This window comes from Thermoascus crustaceus (assembly GCF_041956765.1).
Source record: "Thermoascus crustaceus strain CBS 181.67 unplaced genomic scaffold VTN00scaffold_5, whole genome shotgun sequence".
In the NCBI taxonomy this organism is placed as follows: Eukaryota; Fungi; Ascomycota; class Eurotiomycetes; order Eurotiales; family Thermoascaceae; genus Thermoascus; species Thermoascus crustaceus.
In genome coordinates this window covers 2061859-2082823 of record NW_027192531.1, presented here as the reverse complement: position 1 = coordinate 2082823, position 20965 = coordinate 2061859, and the positions used below count along the sequence as shown (strand labels likewise).

At 49.0% G+C, this 20965-nt stretch overlaps 7 protein-coding genes and 1 non-coding gene across 8 annotated transcripts; 4 read left to right on the top strand and 4 right to left on the bottom strand.

Moving 5' to 3' along the window:
* Positions 1-24: 24 nt before the first annotated feature.
* Positions 25-2364, bottom strand: VTN00DRAFT_8248 (uncharacterized protein; the record flags this gene model as incomplete). The annotated part of the gene is made up of 6 exons (XM_069435081.1): positions 25-740; positions 788-897; positions 952-1416; positions 1475-1750; positions 1799-2193; positions 2263-2364. 6 exons carry the CDS (start codon positions 2362-2364, stop codon positions 25-27), a joined length of 2064 nt encoding a protein of 687 aa, XP_069286514.1.
* Positions 2365-3427: 1063 nt separating this feature from the next.
* On the top strand, positions 3428-4205 carry VTN00DRAFT_8247 (uncharacterized protein; the record flags this gene model as incomplete). The annotated part of the gene is made up of 5 exons (XM_069435080.1): positions 3428-3521; positions 3584-3739; positions 3799-3945; positions 3998-4110; positions 4164-4205. The coding sequence occupies 5 exons, from the start codon at positions 3428-3430 to the stop codon at positions 4203-4205; spliced, it is 552 nt and encodes a 183-aa protein (XP_069286513.1).
* A 673-nt stretch (positions 4206-4878) lies between these two features.
* Positions 4879-6166, bottom strand: VTN00DRAFT_8246 (uncharacterized protein; the record flags this gene model as incomplete). Its single annotated transcript, XM_069435079.1, has 2 exons — positions 4879-5450; positions 6163-6166. The coding sequence occupies 2 exons, from the start codon at positions 6164-6166 to the stop codon at positions 4879-4881; spliced, it is 576 nt and encodes a 191-aa protein (XP_069286512.1).
* A 1541-nt stretch (positions 6167-7707) lies between these two features.
* VTN00DRAFT_8245 (uncharacterized protein) lies at positions 7708-8244 on the top strand (the record flags this gene model as incomplete). The annotated part of the gene is made up of 3 exons (XM_069435078.1): positions 7708-7837; positions 7961-8073; positions 8179-8244. The coding sequence occupies 3 exons, from the start codon at positions 7708-7710 to the stop codon at positions 8242-8244; spliced, it is 309 nt and encodes a 102-aa protein (XP_069286511.1).
* Positions 8245-9239: 995 nt separating this feature from the next.
* On the bottom strand, positions 9240-10576 carry VTN00DRAFT_8244 (uncharacterized protein; the record flags this gene model as incomplete). The annotated part of the gene is made up of 3 exons (XM_069435077.1): positions 9240-9811; positions 9874-10290; positions 10357-10576. 3 exons carry the CDS (start codon positions 10574-10576, stop codon positions 9240-9242), a joined length of 1209 nt encoding a protein of 402 aa, XP_069286510.1.
* A 6150-nt stretch (positions 10577-16726) lies between these two features.
* VTN00DRAFT_8243 (uncharacterized protein) lies at positions 16727-17948 on the top strand (the record flags this gene model as incomplete). The annotated part of the gene is made up of 2 exons (XM_069435076.1): positions 16727-16850; positions 17065-17948. The coding sequence occupies 2 exons, from the start codon at positions 16727-16729 to the stop codon at positions 17946-17948; spliced, it is 1008 nt and encodes a 335-aa protein (XP_069286509.1).
* Positions 17949-19237: 1289 nt separating this feature from the next.
* VTN00DRAFT_8242 (uncharacterized protein) lies at positions 19238-20347 on the top strand (the record flags this gene model as incomplete). Its single annotated transcript, XM_069435075.1, has 1 exon — positions 19238-20347. The coding sequence occupies one exon, from the start codon at positions 19238-19240 to the stop codon at positions 20345-20347; it is 1110 nt and encodes a 369-aa protein (XP_069286508.1).
* A 335-nt stretch (positions 20348-20682) lies between these two features.
* On the bottom strand, positions 20683-20755 carry VTN00DRAFT_t144. Its single transcript has one exon. It is a non-coding gene; the product is annotated as a tRNA-Thr (tRNA).
* Positions 20756-20965: the final 210 nt, after the last annotated feature.

Here is a 20965-nt window from a genome sequence, read left to right as displayed (position 1 = left end):
TTTTATGGCGAGACGATGCCCCAATTATTTCATATCCTTAACCTCAACCGCCCTCTTTAGCCTGCTCTCGCCCGGCTCGTACGGCTGGCCCGCCTCCTCCCGAGCCAGATCGTTGATCCATTTCCCATGTGGCTTGACCTCTTCTTTCTTCGTGAACTTCGAAGCAAGATACAGCCAAGCCATCGTGTTCCCAACGGTGCTGGTCTCGTCGCTCACCGTGTGGAGAGCACAATTGCTCATTTGGTCGTAGAGCTTCTTGTCCGTCCACAGGTTGTAGAGATGCTGCGCCACCGCGTCCGTGTCGCCCACGTCGACGAGGAACCCGTTCTTCCCGTGCTGCACCTGGAGGGGGATTCCACCCGCGAGCGTGGCGATGATCGGCTTGCCCTTATGGATTGCTTCGGAGACCTTGATCTCGAACCCTTCGCGGGTGGAGAGCTGCAGTGCGATCCTGGCCTTGGAGAGGAGGGCGTTGAGGATCTGATCCGACGGATGGAGCCGCATCACGCAGATATACTTGGCGAGGTGCGGAATCTTGGTCTCAATGTGCTCGACCACCGCGTCGTAGATCACGGTGCCATCCGGGTCATCGACTGAGCCGTGCCCGCATATCAATAATTTTGGCATCGTAGCGTTCGGCATCGCGTCTACGAGGCGTTTCTGGAACTTCACATACGAGTCTAGTACATCGAATATCCCCTTTGCCGGATCAAAGCGCGCGATCTGAATAATGTAGTCCTCTATTTATTCGTTAGATTCCCCATAGGAAGAGAGTTAAATCGCTTACCGTCAGGGCAGTTGATGGTCGGCATCCCGCTGTTCCTACAATCCGCATTGAAGACCCGTCCGTAGAACGCAGCGTCCCAATCCCTCATATTCTTGTTTAACCCGTCCAGCCTATCTAAAGTCAGCAGTGTTTTTCCTGTTACGAGTGGGACAGTTGCAGCTCACCAATCCGTCGCAGCAGGCATATAACCCACTATCTCTTTAGGCACATTGGACGGCACGAAAGCGCTAATAGGATGGCTGATAAAAAGATCCGCCTGCTTAATGCTCTCCCACAACCATTCCCACGCTTCTGCCTGTGGTGTGCCCGGCGTGGCGACCAGATCACTTCGAATCTGGATATGGCTTCGGTAGATGACAGGTCTGTCAGGTGTAATTGCCTTTATTATGGGAATCAACCCCGGCATCTGGGGATCATCAACGATGATTATATCTGCTCCTCCTTCTGAAGGAAGGGCTAAGGGTCCGCCAGGGCTCAACCAGTACCGTTTCGCGTTCTCATGGATCCACTCGGACATAATGTCTTTGCTCTCATCTGTCAATCGCTCTTCCGGCTTTGATACGCCTTGCAGGATGTTATGGTTCGTCTTGGTGATTCGGAATACCCCAGGTCGCGGTTTAGGTACATACCTATAAGTCCGGTCAGCTACTCCTGTCTCGTACACCACATGTTCTAGGGCCTGCTCACCACTTGACGTCCGTTTCCAATAAGGTCGCAAACCTGACAAGAGCGTGTCTCATGAGTGCAACACCCCCGCCCTGAGGGGTAGCGCTAAAGAAAGCAACCTTGACTTTTCTCTTCTTAAGGTCAGACGCGTAGTGGTGGATGGCCGACCAAGTGCCAGACCGAACCGTCTTCTCGTAATCATGCAGGCTTGTTAGCCGCACATGAAACCCGGAATCGACCTCGACCATTCCTCGAAAACCGACTTGCAGCAAAGGGGCATTGTCCGGGCCGAAGAACCTGTGGTCATAAGGAACCATTTCTCAGCAAAGTAAGTCGGAGACCAACCTGATGCATTTTCTTGCCATCGACTCCGCCTGTTCATCAACACCTCTCGTCTCCCATCCTGTATAGCGAGGCTCTTCTGTAGACATCTTGCCTTTCTCATGTAGGACCAATGGCACAATATCCAGCTCAGCCCATATCCGAGAACAGAGCCCCGGGCATCTTTCCGCAACCAGGTTCGGTATTGCTACTCCAATAAATTTCTCGAGATTCTTCAAGCTGTATTCTTTCAATTGACCGACAATGAAGTCGGTAATCGCCGGGCAGGAGGGCTTGGATTCTTCAGGGGAAAAGTGACGCTCTAAGAAATCTAGAAGATACGTAGTGTTCCGGATTGCGAGAGCAATAGTTGTTGCCGAATCGTCCGTGAAAGACGCCGAAACTCCAGCATATATAGTCTACCATGCAGCAAGGATATTAGTCTCCGTGATTAGATCGGTCACCGATGGAAGAGGGGTGAGCGATACCTCTAGAGGAGGACCAGACCATGCATTCTTCCTGACGTGATGGCTCAGACGGCGCTGCTGGACAACTGAGCCTCGACGCTGAAAGCTATATGGCTCAGTCATGGTAGCAAGAAACGATAACTTCGAACTGGATGGTGGTCAGTGACTGGGGATCAATCCGGACGAGGCTGTTAACACTCGGGTCAGTCAGTCCTGCACAGGTCAATTTAATTCTGCCACTACAGAACAGAAGGATATCGTCAAAACGTGGATATCTGCCGGAAAAGGAACCAGTCCATATATCACTGTATAGGTAACTCGTTTGCAGCGCCGGAACTAGATACGATGACCTCACTACCCGCGGCCTATGACGTACGAGCGGGGAGGGACAGGTTTTCTGCAATGGAGTTGGAACATCAGGATGGAGCAGAACAGGACCACGGCCTGGATTTATATAGAGGCCATTGCCATTTCAACTGAGGGGGTGACGGAACCCCCTCGAGGTGTTGTATCACGGCGATATGAAGGCGTTGTACGCGGAACGGCCTGCGCGGTCGCACCAGGCCAGTCATCATGGCAATTCTGCAGGAGAGAGACAAAAGGACCGGTCTAGATAGCGGACAGCGCACGAGGAGGACATCAGCAGCAGCCGAGGGGCGTCGCTCGGGCGCATACCGCAAGGATGAGACGTCTTGATATCTCGTGTCGGAGCGCTGAAACACTGCGACGGCGCCGCGGGGCCTTAGTCAGCAAATCAGCCCCTTTTACGCCCCGCTGAGCTTCCCCTTGCTCGACGCGCGCCTCTCGTACGGGGACGTCGCTGGTTATTATTTGCTTTTTAACCATCTCGGAGGCGCTCCAGGCTTCCATACTGAGCGATCCATCTCTCTGCTCGTCCATTCCTTTGCTGCTTGCCTGAACTCGTGAGCCTGGCTCTCTAGGTGAGCATCCCGGCGCTTCACAGCCCCCCGTTGTCGACACGGAGAGCTAACCCATTCGCCTCCCGTCTGAAGCCTGCCCTTCTTTTCCATTCCACGTCCACTCCTTTTCGGGGCCCTGAATAGCTGTCGCTATCTTCAATTGGACCCTTTGCTACCGCACAACCTCGCGGACATATCTATCGCCTTCCAGTCGCTCTCTTTCTAGAACTTCGAAATCGTCCAAGGAGTTGCTCAAGTCTGTCACAATGGGTGGTCAGGTCTCCAAAGTCATGGCCAAGATCTTCGGATCTAAGGAAATGAGAATTCTCATGCTGGGTCTCGATGCTGCCGGAAAGACAAGTCAGATACCTTTTGCTGCCCCTGACCGCTGCGACAGCGTGCTGACTCTCAACTTGCTACAGCCATTCTCTACAAGCTGAAGCTCAACCAGGACGTCACAACCATTCCCACGGTCGGCTTTAACGTGGAGAGTGTCACCTACAAGAATGTCAAGTTCAACGTCTGGGATGTCGGTGGACAGGACAAGATACGGCCTCTGTGGAGACACTACTATTCCGGTGCGTGAGGCAGAAACGCAGCGGGTGGATGGAAGATGCTGATTGCCTGTTGAATATAGGAACGCAAGGTCTTATTTTCGTTATTGACTCGAGCGACACTGCGCGTATGGACGAGGCTCGCCAGGAACTGCACAAGATCATCAACGACCGCGAAATGAAAGACGCTCTTCTGCTTGTTTTCGCCAACAAGCAGGATATCGATGGCCGTACGTAGGACTTGCCTCTGCATGATATAGACGCTAACAGCGAGGATCGCAGATCTGTCCCCCGAGGAGGTCACTGAGGCGCTTCAGCTCAACAAATTGAAGGACAAGCTGTGGTACGTCGTGCCTAGTGTTGCTACTACGGGAACTGGTATCTTCGAGGGCCTGGTAAGTTACCCTGTTGCATGTAGTCATTACGCTGGCTAACGGCTTGTTTCTAGGCCTGGCTCTCCAACAACGTCAAGACGTCGCCTCAGAAATAGATGGCTGTGTCCCTCAACACGCCAAAAACACCACACGCAGTTTCGGAGGCGCCACCTGCGAGCAGCCTCGTGTACAACAAGTAATCATCCGGCAGATAATACTTTCCTTTCTTCTCATGTCCGTTCTCATGACAGACGACGCAGCACTTGGACTTCGCTTTATTTTTTCCCCTGGTTTTCATGTCTATGCTCTCGTTTTCTCCGCCTCTAATTCCAGTGATATCCCTTCTGTTTTCACACGCGTCAGCTATGGGTACCTTTTACCTAATATATTATATCCTCCATCTAATCCCCTTTGGTTGTCTCTCGAGCTGCTCACCAGATAGGCATCCGAAAATAGAAGGAATGACATATCGGTCCAACCATCTTTTAGGCATCTTCCATCTTCTTGCCCCCTGAATTGCACATTTATATATCCCACATGTTGAAATTATCTAGTGACAGGAAAATAAGCGGAAAGCGGAGCCATCTAATCCAAGAACACCCCGAAATTGCTGTATTACATAAATGTATCTAGAACGGTCATAACAACAACAGGCATAATAAACGCTGATATCAAAAAAGGAACAAGCCACTTTACAGGCCCCGAACTCGACGGCTGCCGTAGAGCATACATAGGCACCATTACAACCTGATATACCGTGCCATACACGTCAGAGACCGCTGCGATCACTCACTTCCTGAAGGTACTCCCCGTAGCCAAATCAGTGACGCTGTCGCACGCCTCCTTCGGCACATTCGTGGCGATAAACTCCTCCCTCTTCGCCCGGAAGCCTGCCTGCCACCATTCCTCGAAATGTCTCAGCTCGATCTTATGGTACGGGATGCCCAGGTCCCTCGACACCCGATCATCCCACAGCATGAACGTCATGGCTGACCGTTGGTTCTTGTCCGGCCCGCCCATGATGTCCGCCTTGCGCGCCTCCTCGCGATCCTCGCGCGCTTGCCACTCCTCATACCGTTTCGCTCTAGGGACCCGTGGCCGCCGGCTCGCCCTCGCGATCTTCTTGTAGTCGAGCTCGTAGCCGAACCTGTCGTAGGTCGGGGGCCCGTTCGGACCGCGCGCTAGGCAGAGATCGGCCGGAGACATCTCCCGTTCTCGGGCGGATATTGTTGACTGGGCTGTAGTGGTTCTTGTGGTCTGAGACTCTGTCGGCTTTTCTGGACTCGGGTTGCGCTGCTGCCGCTGCTGCTTTTGCTTTTGCTGCTGGTGGTGGATCTGATCGCTGGACGACGCGCCGCCGTCTGGGTTGTTTTCTTCGGAGGCATATCTAAACCAATGTGACTGTGTACAGTATGTACTCCGTAGTAGTCTAGTCTAGCTAGCAGAATGGAGTTTAGAGATTGCAGCTGAACAACGTGTAGAACGGAAATTGCAGTCTTAGGTAGCTGTCTAGTCGGTAGATCGTTATTATTGAACTTGAGAAACAAAAAGAAATGAAGCTCGACGCGACCCGGACCCGCGTCGTTGATTACTAGCTAACAATCATTTACCTAGTCAGTCAAGTGGCAATGGTCAATGCAGCCGGGGGAACCGGGATACGTGGGTTATCATTATCAAACTTATCAGTGACAGTCTGAACCCCTATTTTGTTTTGTATTTTATTTTTAGACCAGGCTGTTGAGAGATAGCCGATTGACGTGAACATTGATAACTTTTTCTTTTTTTGGCCTGCTGTTTTTCACTGCATTGATGTTTTGTCTCGAGTGTGGTACAGTTGCTGCTGTACTTTTTATCTTTTCACTGGAAAATAGACGTACTGTACAATATAACCCTGTAGTACTCCGTAGTTCTTCGTTCACATTGGTCGAATTTAAATTGCATTTATATCAATGGTGTACGCAATAGAGTACAGGCAGTCTATCGAAACCCTTGTGTACAGTACTGTCCCCTAGGTACTGGTCAATAATGGCGCTGGGTACAGTGTGCATGTCCAGGTATGAATGGAGAACATACACATCACGGGATCCATAGGAGCCACAACAGCGTCTAGAGCACAAACTTTGTGAGATGTTCTACCAGAAATTTTGGCTGTGTTGAACAATTCGATCTAATTCTGAGAAACTGGTAGCTGTTATTACACCAGATCTTATGAGAAAAACACAACATGGAACTATTGCTGGTCTTGTGACAAAGTACATCTTCGTGTAAGATTAGTAGTCACCTACCTATTGATTTTGTCCCAGATAAGGTGGATCAAAAGCCGAGAAAGAGATCATGTGGTTCTGTCTTAGTTCTTGCACAAGTCACAGGTCTGATATCTTTGTATTTTTATTTGCATATTGATGTTGCTCAGCAAGTATAGATTTGTAGATGAATCATTCAGTTGATAACTGTTACAGCACAGCCTAGAGATTACCGACAAGGCTGGTGAGGGTGAGGTCCAGTCACATGACCATACTGGATCGTCTACGATCCACCTCTATGATCCATAGTCATGACCCAGCGGATAGGTATTTCCGGACAGAACTCATCATGTATATAAGACGCTCCTTAACCATGGGGATTAGGACCCCGTGGTCAACTCAAATAGCAATCAGGATAGCAACATTGCTAGTAACTACGGCCTACTTATTTATCTTTTCCCCTTGTCTTCTGTCTTCAAGATAAACCCAACGAGCCCCAGCCTAGAAGTCTTAGGCCTGCCGTTACAATAACTACCTAGATGTCGATACAGGTGATTTATTTAGACGTTCAAAAACTGGAAGGAATGGAACATCACATTGGCAGTATCTGTACTAGACTTAGATCGATAGCTTTATCCCATGATTCTTATTCCTATTGAGAATATTCCAAAGGTCTCAGATGCGTTGGACGCCCCCGCGTTACAAGGAAGCTAGTCTGATCACTATATAAAAACGATAGACCCTTGATAGGGAAGTGATAAAGTCACGCAAGCAAAAAAAAAATCCGTCGAGAACAACTGCGGTGTCCCTAGGTCCTCTATGTTCTTGATCTCTTCTCCGCGACGAATGCATATTACTTACTAGGCACAGTACATGGGTCTATCTAGGCTCAGATCTGCCATCCTCGTCCCATAAGCTTCCCATGTCAGATGTCTGATTTAATTTTCGATGACTAAGTGCCTCGTAGGCAGGAACCTAGGTTGCTAGAGAGGCAAACCCCTGTCCTCCGTTTGATCCGATCGAAACAGATATCTTATCAGTCCATCAGAGTTACGTATCGGGTTTCACTTCCGCCCACCACGCAAACCTCAACCACTGGACCTCAGAACAGAATACCGGCTAACTGGCTCGATACCACGAACCTCTCACCGTACCTCTGGGAACAACCGACGAGCAACTAAGCATACCCATCCCACCGGAGTCACCATGTGTCAATCCGACAGCAACGGTGCGTTCAACGCTACGTCAAGTGGCCACCGCGGACATAAATAGGAGCAACGAACTCTTCCTGCCCCGGCCGCTCCGATCGGAAATTGTTCTCTTTTTCCCAAGCGATATCAGAACAGACAATTATTTTTCTCTTGCTAAATCTCAAATGTTGAGATTCAGCGGTTTTATTTCCTCTCGCATTGGAAAGACCCACGCAGTTCACACACATCATCACCCGACCTTGACCATGCCTCAGTACAAAGTCGGACAGCAGGTTCGTTACAAGCCCGTCGGAGGTGAGTATACTGTGTTTCCTCAGCATGGGAGTCGGGTCATCGGACCGTTTGGTGTGTGAAAGAAGATATATAAAAAACGGCTAGGAGTGGTTGTTAATTGGTGTTTCTCGTTTGTGTTTACAGGCCCGACCTCCAAGACCTCCGAAAGCACGGGCGTCATCCGGGAAGTAATCACTCAACCCGGGGAGCTGACGGGTCGTAACGTCGAAGCGACGCCGGAGAATCCTCGATATGAGGTACGTACATCTACCCTATCGATTTATTTCCTTTCTCTTTTCATTTTGAGATGCAGAGATAGCTAATCCATTTCTCGCCCTTTGCGCACCGTGTACTACATACAGATCGAAAACATGCAGACGCATAAGCGATCCGCGATCAAAGAAGAAAATATCATCGAGCCTGCCTAGAAAGACTTCAAACAGATCTCTCCGTTATCTGGATGGAAACGGGGGCGTTAATGGCGAACATAAACTGAAATAAATCAAGTGCCCGTTGGGAGCTTAGGTTAGGTAGCAATCGATATTTACATATATAAAGTATATATGACATATATTATTTGATCCCTGCTAGCTTATTATCATTTCGTAGTAAAAATGACCATGTACTCGTATGTAGATTTTTGGGATCACGGGACCACGACTTAATCCAGGATGTTCTGTACGCACATAAGTTGTAGAAACACGAATCGAAAATTAGGTCCAATTCCAAGCTTCAGGCGTGGAACTAGCAGATATTTGGGTAAATATGGCTTTACCTGACACGTCATTGTTATGCTGAAGGCAATGACAAAGGCAGGTACTGAAATCTGCCATGATGTGAGTAGGTCCGGTGTGTAGCCAACTCTTAGGTCAACGCTGCACAGTATGTATGAGATCCGACATCTCTGTGGGCAACCATAATTAAAATATGGTCCATATATACTCTCTTGAGGAATCTGATCCATTTTAGTAGTTCTTATCGTGAGATAAAGTCCAAGTACACAGCGAAAGGCCGCTCCGGCTGCCGTCCCCCGAGGACCTTGGAGTCCCGAAAAATGGACCGCGGCGGGGAACAACACGACAACATAAAAGAGTACTACTTGCCAGGTTGTCACTGTCAAATCTTCTTTTCGATTTACTGCCTTCTGGCTCATCACTGGATTTCGTTGTCGAATGGTTGAATCATCAGGAATTTAAATGTTAAATTGCTTTTCCTATGTACTACAGTTCATGACATTCATCATCACTCGGACATGACGTACACCCACACCGTCTCCTTGTTGAAAGAAGACCTGTGGGTGGACTGGCGAGATCGTGAAACTATATATACTCGCTGAACATTTCCTTTTTCGTGCTCATATATACTCCGCTACCATCCCATCCCTATACATATTCAACCCATGTGATTAACGGAAATTCGTGATCTACGCCTCACCAGGCCAGATGTCGTTGGCGATATCCCGGACCAGCTTCAGCTTGGCGATCATGTCGTCGTGCTTGACGGCGTTACCCGAGCTGTGACTGGCGAAACCGCACTGCGGGCTGACACCGACGCGCTTCAGAGCCTCCTCGACGGTCTCGTCGTTGCCCTGGGCGATGAACTCAGCGGCGGCGTAGACGCGCTTCTTCATCTCCTCCTTGTCCTCGAGTTGAGGGAACTTGCTGGTCACAACGCCCAGGATGACGTTCTTGTGCTTGGGCAGCTCCTTGAGGGGCTCGAAGCCTCCGGCACGGGGGGTGTCGTACTCGAGGTAGTAAGTGTCAACGTTGAGCTCCTTGAAAAGCTTCACAGCGATACGGTCGTAACCGCCCTCGGAGAAGTGACGGCTGTTGACGAAGTTACCACGGCAGAGGTGCACACCGACGTGGAAGTCAGCGGGACGCTTGGAAAGGCAGTCGTTGTACAGCTTGATGTACTTGTCAAGCAGGTCGTCGACAGAGTACTTGTTCAGGGAGTCGGCGTTCCAGCCGGCAATCATCTTCTCGGAACAGAAATCTGTCAACTTGTGTCAGTTCCTGATTCCATGAAAATTTCGGTTCCATATGGGAGAAACTTACAAGCCAGGTTAGGGTCATCGTACTGCACATTTCTGCAGCCGGCGTCGTACAGGATCTGCAGTTCCTCCTGGTACGCCTTGGCAATGTCGGCGAAGTACTCCTCGTCGGAGCTGTACACGTCCTTCGGGTACGCACGTCCCTCCTTATACCGCAGGTGATACCAGTTGGGTGCCGCAAGGGTGATCTTCAGGTTCTTGACCTGCTCTGGAGGGACGAGGCTTGCGAGGTATTTGAACTGGTCGACGTAGGTGCTGCCAACGTGCTTGATCTTACCGGTACAGATGACGGTCTCACCGGGCTTGTAGCCGGCCTCGGTGAAGGCAGCAATGTCAGGAATGTACATACGGAAAATCTCCGGGTCAGGGTGCGCGACCTCCTCGAAGCCTTCCAGACCGGGGAAGAAGGAACCCCAGAACACTGGAGATGGACGGGATGGTCAATAATCGTCCATTGTCGAGGGGCGTCAGTCCTGGGGACCCTTACTGTGTCTCCGGTACTCTCCATCAGTAATGGCGGAGTAACCGAGCTTGACCTGGGTGTCCACAATGTCCTTGATATCCTTGTCCTCAATCGACTTGAGGTCGGACTCGGGGGCCTCCTTCTTCTCAACCTCCGCCCTCTTCTTCAGAAGGGTCTCCGAACGGAGGAGGGATCCCAGGTGCTCAGCCCGGAAAGGGGGGTTACGGTGCAGAGTGGCGGACATGATTGGCGTGTCTGGTCAGTATTCGTCGGCGTATCTGGAAGGAATTCAGCCGAGTTAGCTCTCTTATCTCTGTTGCGATAACATGGAGCTGGAGAGCTACCACCCACCTATCCGGGGCAAATCTCAGGAACAAAAGCGAACTGAAAGAGTGTATCCTGAGCTGTTCCAGCCACGGTAAAAAAGAACGAGGGGTATTTCCGCCCTCCAAGGCGGAGTCTCCATCGTCTTCGGCATCCAGCTCCTTACCAATGCCGAATACTCAAGCCAGGCCGCATTTCTGCCCCACCTCAGTTATATTCCCCCTCCATCACCCCACCTATGTATAGTATGTAAGGTCCACCGAGGTTGCAGAAGCCTCGTGGCCGACTGCCAGACGGTAGATGGAAATATAGACGTGTATAGGCCAGAGCTCGCGTCAGATCATCGCGAGTAGGAAGACGAGAATAGGTGTTGGAGAGAGCGCGTGTCGCGTAAACCTTACGAGGTGGGTCTCCGCTGCGCTTCCGGAGAACATCTGAGCGTCTCTTTTGCAAATGCTGTCGACACAGGTCCATCCACTTAACCTGGAGTCGAGTCTTTTCTGCTCAGGACATCTGTCTGGAGAAGATCATATGAAAGGCGTCATGTCACGGACTGTTGTCGAAATGTACAGTAGAATACTGCGTAAACCGACAAGCTGGGGCCTGCAAATGATCGGTCGATCTTGATCCAATCAAAAGTTGTATGTGCTGTTAGGCTTGGCAATTTTCTTAATAAGCTCTTGATAATAATAGACGGGGTGAACGTTGCGAAAAACCAATGCTGAAAAGGTTTAGTGGAGACATTCCTGAAGATTGCGAAAGTTGGAACAGAGTCAACAGACGACCTTTTAGGGCTCTGCAGCCTGAACCGCCGTGCAGGGTTTTGACCGAGATGCAAGGCGAGGGTCTGATCACCATCACGCATTGGTCGTCGCATTGACATCCTGGGGAGTGACGATTGACCTTCGTATCTCTGTTATGCATCTGCATGTCTGCGGGGTAGGTCCCTACTGCCAACTATTGTACATGTACACACAAAAACCCATATCTTTTCTTGACACCATCGAGGTTTCTCTTCTTCAAAAATGTTCAAACGTCTACCACTGTCATTGAGTCGACATGACAAGTAATTTAAAAAGCGTTTCAGAATTTATCTTAGCAGAAAGCATATCTTATCCGCAAATAGAAAATACAGCACAGGAGGCCAGCGAAGGAACAAGAATTGCCCCCCATTGGTAAGCTAGATTGGTGGGTAACAGAATGCATAAGTTGACCTCTTCGTGAGTCAGCCATAAGCCCATTTTATCAGAATCTCTTTCTGAAACAAAACATGCGAAAAAGAAAAAGAGCGATGGATGGTGTAGAGCTGACCCTCTACAGTTCAATCCAGGAAAAGTTGTGTCCATCAATGATAGTGAAATTTTGAATAGTCATGCTGTTTTAGAACCCTTTCTCTGGAAATGGCGTTATATAAGGATGCTTCTGTAGATGGAAAGTGTGGTAGATTAAGATAGTTATTCTCACCTTCATCTGTCTCATTTCTATTTCTTTCAGCTTCTCTATTTTAAATCGCATTCTGGATTCTTGTTTAAAAATACGAAAATACTTTCGTCCCTAGAGTCCTTATCAACCATATTTTGGTAATAACATTCAGAAAGCGAGCTGCAAGCTAGCAGTACTTGACTCTGGATAATGCCTTTCGGAGTATGGAAGCATGCTAGACTTAATAATTATCTGTCTACAATGCGCCTAGATTTCTGTTTACAGTAGCATAATGAGATAAATGCAAAGATGCTGCGCATTGGTGATGGAGATCTGTTGTCTGAAAATCGTATACAAATAATAAACTAAACTGACAAACTCAAAAGGGAAAAAGCATGGGGATAAAACTAGTGAACCATTCTGATTCTCTCTGAGCCTTGCCTAGCCTCTCCAGCTAATGGTATTGTAAGTTAGTATCTAGAAAATCTAGAAATGCCAAAAAAACAATCTATAAACTGCCATAGCACTGAAAGTCGTATGATTGGGCCTACACAAGATGCTTTAATTTGGGCGCTAATTGGGGGCTGAAAGCCTGAAGTAACGAAGAGCGGCTAACCAGTCATTCTGGCGGAATGTACAGGCCAGATTCAGCTGTTCACAACCACCTGGCATTGCATCAACCCATGAACTGTCATATTGTCCCCGTTGTTGAGCTCTCGTCTCGACTTACGCCCGGCATCATGGCTCAACGTGCTCCTGAACAACAACCTCTTCTAAAATTTAAGCCATCTCATTCTGGTCCCACGTTTTCCATCTTCCGTACAATTTCCGATCGTATCTACGAATTGGCAGGCCTTGTCCGAGAGTGTCCGAGTAGCCTCAATCTTGAGCGAGCGGGGATAATTCCCAGGACCAACACACCCTTGACGGGTCGAGGAATTCTTTTCGCTTCCTCAGCTGTCCGTGCCACAATCGGAAGCATCGAGGCTACTGTTCTTGCTCTGAGGAGCCATTTCCGTATGGACTGCTTTATGTCTCCCGAGCTATTTACGCCGAGGCCTCACAAATCTTCTATTCCCAGAAACGTTTCAAGATCCATTACACCAGACCAGGAGGCCTTCTAGCTCTTCAAAACCTAGGAGCAAGGCATCTATCAATGTTAATAACCCTTTCTATTCATCTTAACGAGCGTCGTTATTGCATTGTGGATGATAATCCCATGATCAGTGCGTGCAATTGTCGTTATAGCTGCTCTTGGACGGGCTGTTCCTGTGACGATATGCTGACGATGGACTTCTCTGTCCGACATCCAGGCATAGCAAGTCTGTTATTCTGCTTGGGAACGCTTCTGCAAGTCGAGTGCTCCTCACATACAGAGCTGCCGTCTGTGACTATGTCTTGTCTGCGACACGGATAAGTGATTGGCACGCGACGATTCAGTCACTATGATTTCTTCTAGGGAATGGTCTATACCCCCCAGAGGCATTGAAAGCATGGAAAGAGTTATAAACAGAAGGCATCATTTTCAATGAGAGACATGTATAGTAGGCATCTCTGTAATCTCGCACCGTCAATCACTTTTGTCTTTTCCACAAAGCCACTCACCATGGAATAACTATGTAAAACCTGGCTATATTTCAGCAATGCAGATTAATGTCGGCCTCTCTGCTTGTCAGATAGTTGGTCGAGGTGGTAGCATTTCACAATCAATCTAGTCTCTATTCCATTGATGCAAGTAGCCTTAACCAGTCAAGCTTTTCAAATGACACTGACCACAGTTACGCTTCGTCTGGCTATTCCGGAACAGAAATAACCTAAATGCATATTGCAACCAGTCATCATAGCACTTCACGAACACTATTCTCCGAATTATACTTGAAGTTAGCCGGCATGTAACAGGTAGGTACATCTCAGGGCAAGATCCAGCCAGATTGACTGGCTGGAGCCGTAGGAGATATTATGAAGAATAATAGGACATGTATGGACAAAGGAAGTCCAGAAGCAATAATTGGAATTCGTACCAACTAGTTCATGTTGAATGGTATGACAGTGGTAAAGAAGAAAATCACTTTTCAACAGGATCTAACTACAACTTGTAGATCTTTGCAATCTATTGACGGCCATAAATTTTCCCGAGATATTTAGCTACTTCTCTAGTCCTACACCATGGATTTTATTGTACCCTTTCAACGCACCTAATAAAGAAGTAGGTATGCTCCCTTTGAAGGATATGTTTGAAGCAACTGATTTGGACATATGAGACACTACAGCAACCCCATAGGGGAGAACCCCGGTTGCCTAGGGCCGCCAGTTTCAACACATTAACCTCCTACGCGTCGGCCAGCTACCGCATCCCGCACACAAAATCCAATTCACATACCCATCTTCATCACGCTCAAATTATGCAAGCCTAAAGAAAAAGAGCCCGCTAAGGACTCTGGCTATAAAGGCAGAGCTGAGGTTCTTGTGGAGAAAACTTCAGCAACAGTCTCTACATGCCTAGGCACTCTTCCTAGAAGTGTTGCGAGACTGGTCCCGCAAACCTCTTAGGTACTCTAGGCCTTACGGATTTCTTGTGCTATGTCAATTTAATTAGTCCTCCTTCTACCTACCTCTCCATCCTTGGGGTCAAGAAACGAAATTGGAAACAGCATGAGAGCACTTCGGCTTCCCCTCGCAAATTTTCGTTTGCTTCAATCCTCTTCCTGGCGACGCGACCCGCGTTCGATTATTCTCCGTCAAAAATCCACAAAGCTAAACCAGAGAAGGTCGATTCCCTCGCGCTGGAGGCAAAATGGCAGGCAAAATGGGCGTCTGAAAGTCGCGTACTGCAACAAGCAAAAAACAAACCAACCATTTACTCTTCATTGCCACCGCTATATGGCACACATCTCCCAAAGCTTAGCATATTGGACGTGCTTAACAGATCAGGCAATTGGAATAATCGGAAGCCAGCCTACCTGGATGATGGTATGGATTTAGACGCCTGCATCAGGACCTATGGAAAAGACATCACTCTCTCACACGCCGCTTTCTGCAGCGGAACGGAGAGTCGTCCGTACAGCAAACAAGGAATAGCCAGGATCCAGCAGTGGCTCAAATCCGTCTGGAAAACTGTCTCACTGGCCCATGAGTCATATGCGTTCACACAACCTGCCCTCTTGTCGGCTTCTGTCTCAGAAGTCCTTGATGGACCTGACCTAGACACTTGGATAAAATATCACCAGAGCAAGCCTCAATTCTGGTTTCATCTTCCGCCGAATATTCTGACATATTCGACTCGTGGACGGGAGATGATGGTTGTCGCAAGGTTTGGCTCGCCGCTCAGGAAGCACTCCTCTCGATGAGCCGACCGCTCGATTCGAGGAATACCGCTCAAAATGTGGAATCCTCCCTCATCGTGCTGAACAAAGGCTGTCATTGCTTATGACGAAGCTGAAGAGATCATTCCAGATCTGCACTACCACACGCATGTTGTTGCTCCTGATCGCCCCTTTGGCTCTTTGTTTCGCAGAAGAGTGCTGGGTGTCACTACACTATGGAACCTGTCCGCGTCCAGTCAGCAAAAACGACCCATTGAATTTGATTTCTAAAGGGGTGAGCGAGGATGAATTGGCGATTCTTGGGGGGCCAGGAAAGCTTCCGAGACAGGGGCGCCCGGAGACTTTAGCTTCCATCTTTGACCACCCCATGCCTAGGCGTTGCTCGTCCAAAGACGATAAGGCTCCTGAGGTCACCAGGTCTCCTTCAAAAGGCAATGAGCAACAGGAAAGCAAGGATGGAGAGCCTGGAGAAGACGCATAAGAGACGGTTCAGGCTTCTAATTCACAGGCTTCGCGCTGAAGGGATAATGGCAGATTACCGTCGGGCGATAGAACAGGGTTAGCTGATTTGGAAATGGTGATGTGGTTCTTGCTTTTGCAAGATAGGTACTGTGCAGAAGAACTTGTTATCGCTGCGATACACAATCCAGCTTAGCCATCATTAGTTTGTCCTATTTCAAAGACGTTCTTGTCGTTTCCTGGTTTCATACTCTGGATGGCACACCGGAATAAGGGATTATCTCTACTATTCTAGAGAGCAATATGAATGCATACGTCCTTTATTGAACAGCAACTGGGTTCCAAAGTCTTACTGCAATGTGTCTACGTACAGACCAGTATCCAGATATGTAGTTTTAGAAGTATGAACGGGCACAGATGAGAGAAAACCGCCAGTTTAGGGTTGCAAGCTAGGTACGGGAGGATTGCATAAATTTCTCGGATACACGGCCCGAAGAAATTGGTACAAGGGCTGAATGTAACTGCCTTGGCCAACCTGTATGGATTCTTTATAAGTACTTTCAACGTCTCTGTATCATTGAAAGATCCCCTTCATTGGCGTCCACTTAGTTAGGTTTCGGCATATCCTTGTCACTCCGCCGGACGGAGACCTAAATGACTCCGTCCAGTGTTTTAAATAGCAATCATTTTTCTACTTGAAGTGACTCGAGAGGGGCACTACTTTTTGCCCCTCTTGCCTTTCAGTATTATTTATTTCCACAGCAAAATCCGTCCACTCACCACCGTCAACCTATTCCTATGCACAGGAGACCAGGCAACTCGACCTTCCTGTACCTACATACCTTACCGGTAAAGGAAGGAATCACATGGCTGATTCCACCTCTCGTGACTCTCGTCTATCCGGTCCCTCTAGTCCGGGCACCAGAAGTGCCCATGACCCGTCAGACTTCTATGCACAAGAGAAAGACTTTCCGCTCCACGATGCGGTCGGTACGTAATGGAGATCTGGTGGCATTGCGGTCGCTCCTCGAGTCCGACAGTACAGAGCTAGAAGTTCGCGGTCCCCTTCAAGCAACACCACTTCGCGCGGCAATAATGTCCGGGCAAACTGACGCTGTCCGACTCCTGCTGGCTCATGGCGCCAATAGATAGTCGCTTGGGCCGGATGAATACTGCGAATTGTGCTTTACTTCTCTTCACCTAGCCGCCCGAGATGGGAAGGATCAGATCCTTCGACTGCTTCTGGAAGCTGGCGCGGACCGAAAGGCAAAACAGAAATATGCTGGCCGTACCGCGCTGGAATTGGCTGCCAATGCTGGTCATGATGGTGTGGTGCAGATCCTTCTAGAGAAGAAGAACAGTGGCACTGACTCTCCTTCCCCTTACGACATATCGGAGCAGGAATCTGCCCTTGTCCGTGCAGCAAAGAGCTGGCATCCCAAGTCGGTACGTCTGCTTATAGATAATGAGATTAGACAGCAGGCGCTGGATAAGGCTCTATATGAGGCGGTGGCCCCTTTAATGTGGGACTACGTATTACCGAAACCGCCAGAGATTACGGAGGAAGGATGGGCCGAGCAGATCGATGTGCTAAAGCTGTTGATGGATGCAGGAGCAAACCCCAATTTCAGAGATCAGCACTCGGAACAAACACCTCTTCATCAAGCGGCAGGTAATACGGGAATGAGAGATGCAGTACAGTTGCTGTTGGAAAGGAGAGCAGACGTTCATATCTTTGACATCGATGGAAGAACGCCATTATTCGAGACAGCAAAGAGTACTAATCCGAACATCGTGAAGCTCCTGATCCAGAAGGACGCGGTTGTTACCGTCAAAGATAACTCAATGTGGACTCCTTTGCACCTGTCAGCTCTCTGTGGTCCGGCTTCGACCGCCCAGTTTCTGTTGGACCACGGTGCTGATCCGCTGGCGAAAGATTCCAATAACGAAACACCATTACACAGGGCAGCTGAGGGAGGTCAGACTGATATCATGCGAATCCTAACTGAAAAGTACGGCGTGGATGTTAACGAGAGGACATCAAATTGCTGGACCCGTCGATCTTTGCTGCCAATACAGACTTCCTAAGGAACGTCTGCCCGCAGTCAAATTCTTGCTCAAAAGAGGCGCGGATGTTCGAGCACAGACGACGAAGGCTGGACGGCGCTACATAGAGCCGTCCTATGTGATGATCCAGCCCTAGTTGAGCTTTTGCTTAAGCATGGTGCAGACACAGCTTCTGAAGCCACCAGCACCCCGGATAGGACATTGTTCAATGGTGCCCGTCTCCGAGATACATGGAAGTGGTACGAACGCATAAGCCATCCAAGCCATCCGATTTAAATCCCTTGATATCTCAGGAGACTGCGCTTCACTGGGCCGCCAATAGGGTATCACTGGGGGCAGAAGAGGTAATGCAGCTTCTTCTCGATTATGGAGCTGATGTAAACGCATGAGACAGCTTTAGGGCAACACCGTTGATCCGGGCTGTGAAGAATAAAGAGGGCTGGTTAATCAAACCTGAAGTTATCAAGCCATTGCTCGAGAAAGGAGCAGATAAGCAGGCGCAAGACCTTGAGGGCAAAATTGTGAGAGACTGGGCCCGGGATAAAGGCTTTAAATTTGACTGGGAGAGAAGGAGAAGCATTAGCCAGTAGTAATAAGGGACAAGTCTCGTTTTTCACATGGAAGAAGAAAACCATGACACAAGCAGTGTCATGAGGTATTATGTGTAATTCCAAGCTTCGCACCATACGATAAATTCGTCCTCCAACTCAATCTAACTGCAGTAAGTTAGCTAGCTTCCCGACGGGCAATCAAGTAGATTTACCTAAGAACTTAGCATTAAGTTATTAGTTTGCTGCCAAGGAGAACTATGATGTCACAGACCATAAGAGTGGATGAAGGTAGTATGTATCGCAAAGTTTATTATTCACTTAGATCTAGCATTATCCCTGGAGGTGTTGCATACTCTAAGGTAGGCTACCCTAGCAGCGGATATTTATCATTTACATGGTAGCATACTTCTCAGGTGAGAAAGAACGATTCATTATTATGAAATTCGCGGCTGAGCACAAAGTAGATGAATGCATGCTGGATGTGCCTTGGTAGCAAGGGGCAAGTCATCCCCGCTGGGTGTGGCTGGCGGGGTTTGCCGCGGCGCTGATAAATCCAGGGTCCGGGGATCTCTCAGATCATCCACCAGTTCCGACATCAAAGCAATTACCCGCCAGACTCACTCACAACTTCAAGGGACCTCCAGTTGTTGGACATTCATAAAGATGCTGAAGCCTCACCAGCTCATCATCTTAGTCTGCAATGCAGCATCCTTCCTCCTTCGTCACGCGCACAGACAACCCCGCTTGCTATAACCTAGCATGTCGTCTCCAAGCTACTTGGAGTCGTTGCCAAACGAGCTCCTCAACGAGGTCCTTTTGAACCTCTTAGCGGAACCCCCTTCGATGTCCAAACTCCATGACGGCCGCAGCTACACAATCACCGAGTTCGAGACAAGTGCTCTAAAGCATCTCTCTCTCACCTCCTCCCGGTTTCTCGACCTCGTGCGGCCTCTGCTCTTCAAGCATGCTCGCTTTGACCTGAAAGACAAGGGCGAATTCCTCTCCTTTATCAAGAAATACGAGCTTGGTCCACATGTCAACTCCATTGTCGTGTCGGGGAGAGAGGTGAATGCAGACTGGTGGAATCCATTCTGGTGGCGTCCGGTTCTGAGGGAGCTCAATCCACAGCGCCTAGTCATTGTCGCTACACCTTTTCTTCTCGGGAACATGTTATGCACCAGAATCACGACCGATCACAGCTGGGCATTCGACATCCCACTTCAGGTTCTGCAATTGGAGCAGAAGAACACCTCGGTCCGCGGCCGCTCCATCATCCCTCCCGAACTGCCAACCGGACACAAGAGCCTCTTTAGCGCTCGACCATGGTTCTCGCTTTCCTTCAACGAGAATTCTTCTCTTAAAGCGTACAATCACTACGAATACTTCCTCATGCGGCTCCCCTCCGTGTTCGAGAGATGGGGCGCTATGACTTCCGTCCGCCTCGGACGCTCGGGAGATCTACCCGAACCGCTCCTCTCGTTCAGTCTCCTCACTTCGTTCCACTACACGGCCGTGTTCCCCTTCTACAATCACGTCAAAACGATCCTAAATGCGGTGGAGATAATGACAAACCTACGGTCCCTAAGCGTACAGCTCGCGCCCGGCAAGAACGACAAGATCCTCGAGAAGGAGCAGCGCGGATCAATGGATCCCAATGATCCCTGGATGGAGCTGCTCACGGGATACTCGCTGATCGCGCACACTGTCGTGGAGATGGGCCAGAGGTGGAAACTGGAACGGTTTCAATCCCGCGACTATGAGCTGGAGGCTCTTCAGTGGGATCTGAACACTGTCGCGGCTGACGTCCTTACGGTCAGCGGATGGGTCCATGATGGTCGTGGAACGTGGAATAGAGTGAAGGAGAGCTGAATTACGAAGGTCATGAGATTGGCAACACAGCCAAATATTCCCAATGGACGCAGGACATTTCTACCTAACAAACAACACCTGGGATACCCTGCTATCGAAATCGGGACAGTACTCCATAAATGGAACCAATAATAAACTTCACCATCCTCTTTCTTCCCTCCATCCAATCAAGAAGCCAAACAGAAATTCCTCCAACCAAGTCCCCATTATTCCGCTCCTAGCTCCCCCGTTAAGTCTCAAGACCCACACACACAAAATGAAAGTTCGTGGGAAGAGAAAAAAAAAAGTAATCAGGCAACCAAAAAGAAGTGAAGCTGGGAAGCATTAGCTTCTGATGCTCACACGCGGATTCGAACCGCGGACCTCATGATTACTAGTCATGCGCTCTACCAACTGAGCCATGCGAGCTGTGATTGACATTCGTGAAACATGTCTCTATGAGAGGACACTGAGTGAAGTTGCTCAACTACGCTGCACATACATTCCACAAGATAGTGGGCAGCAGAATAAGTACCTGATATCGGGATTTTTAGCCCCGCTCGAATTCAGCATCTATGTTCACTTTCTAAATTAAGTGGACGATTAATGTCTTTCCTTCCCAACATTGGTGAGTGCAAT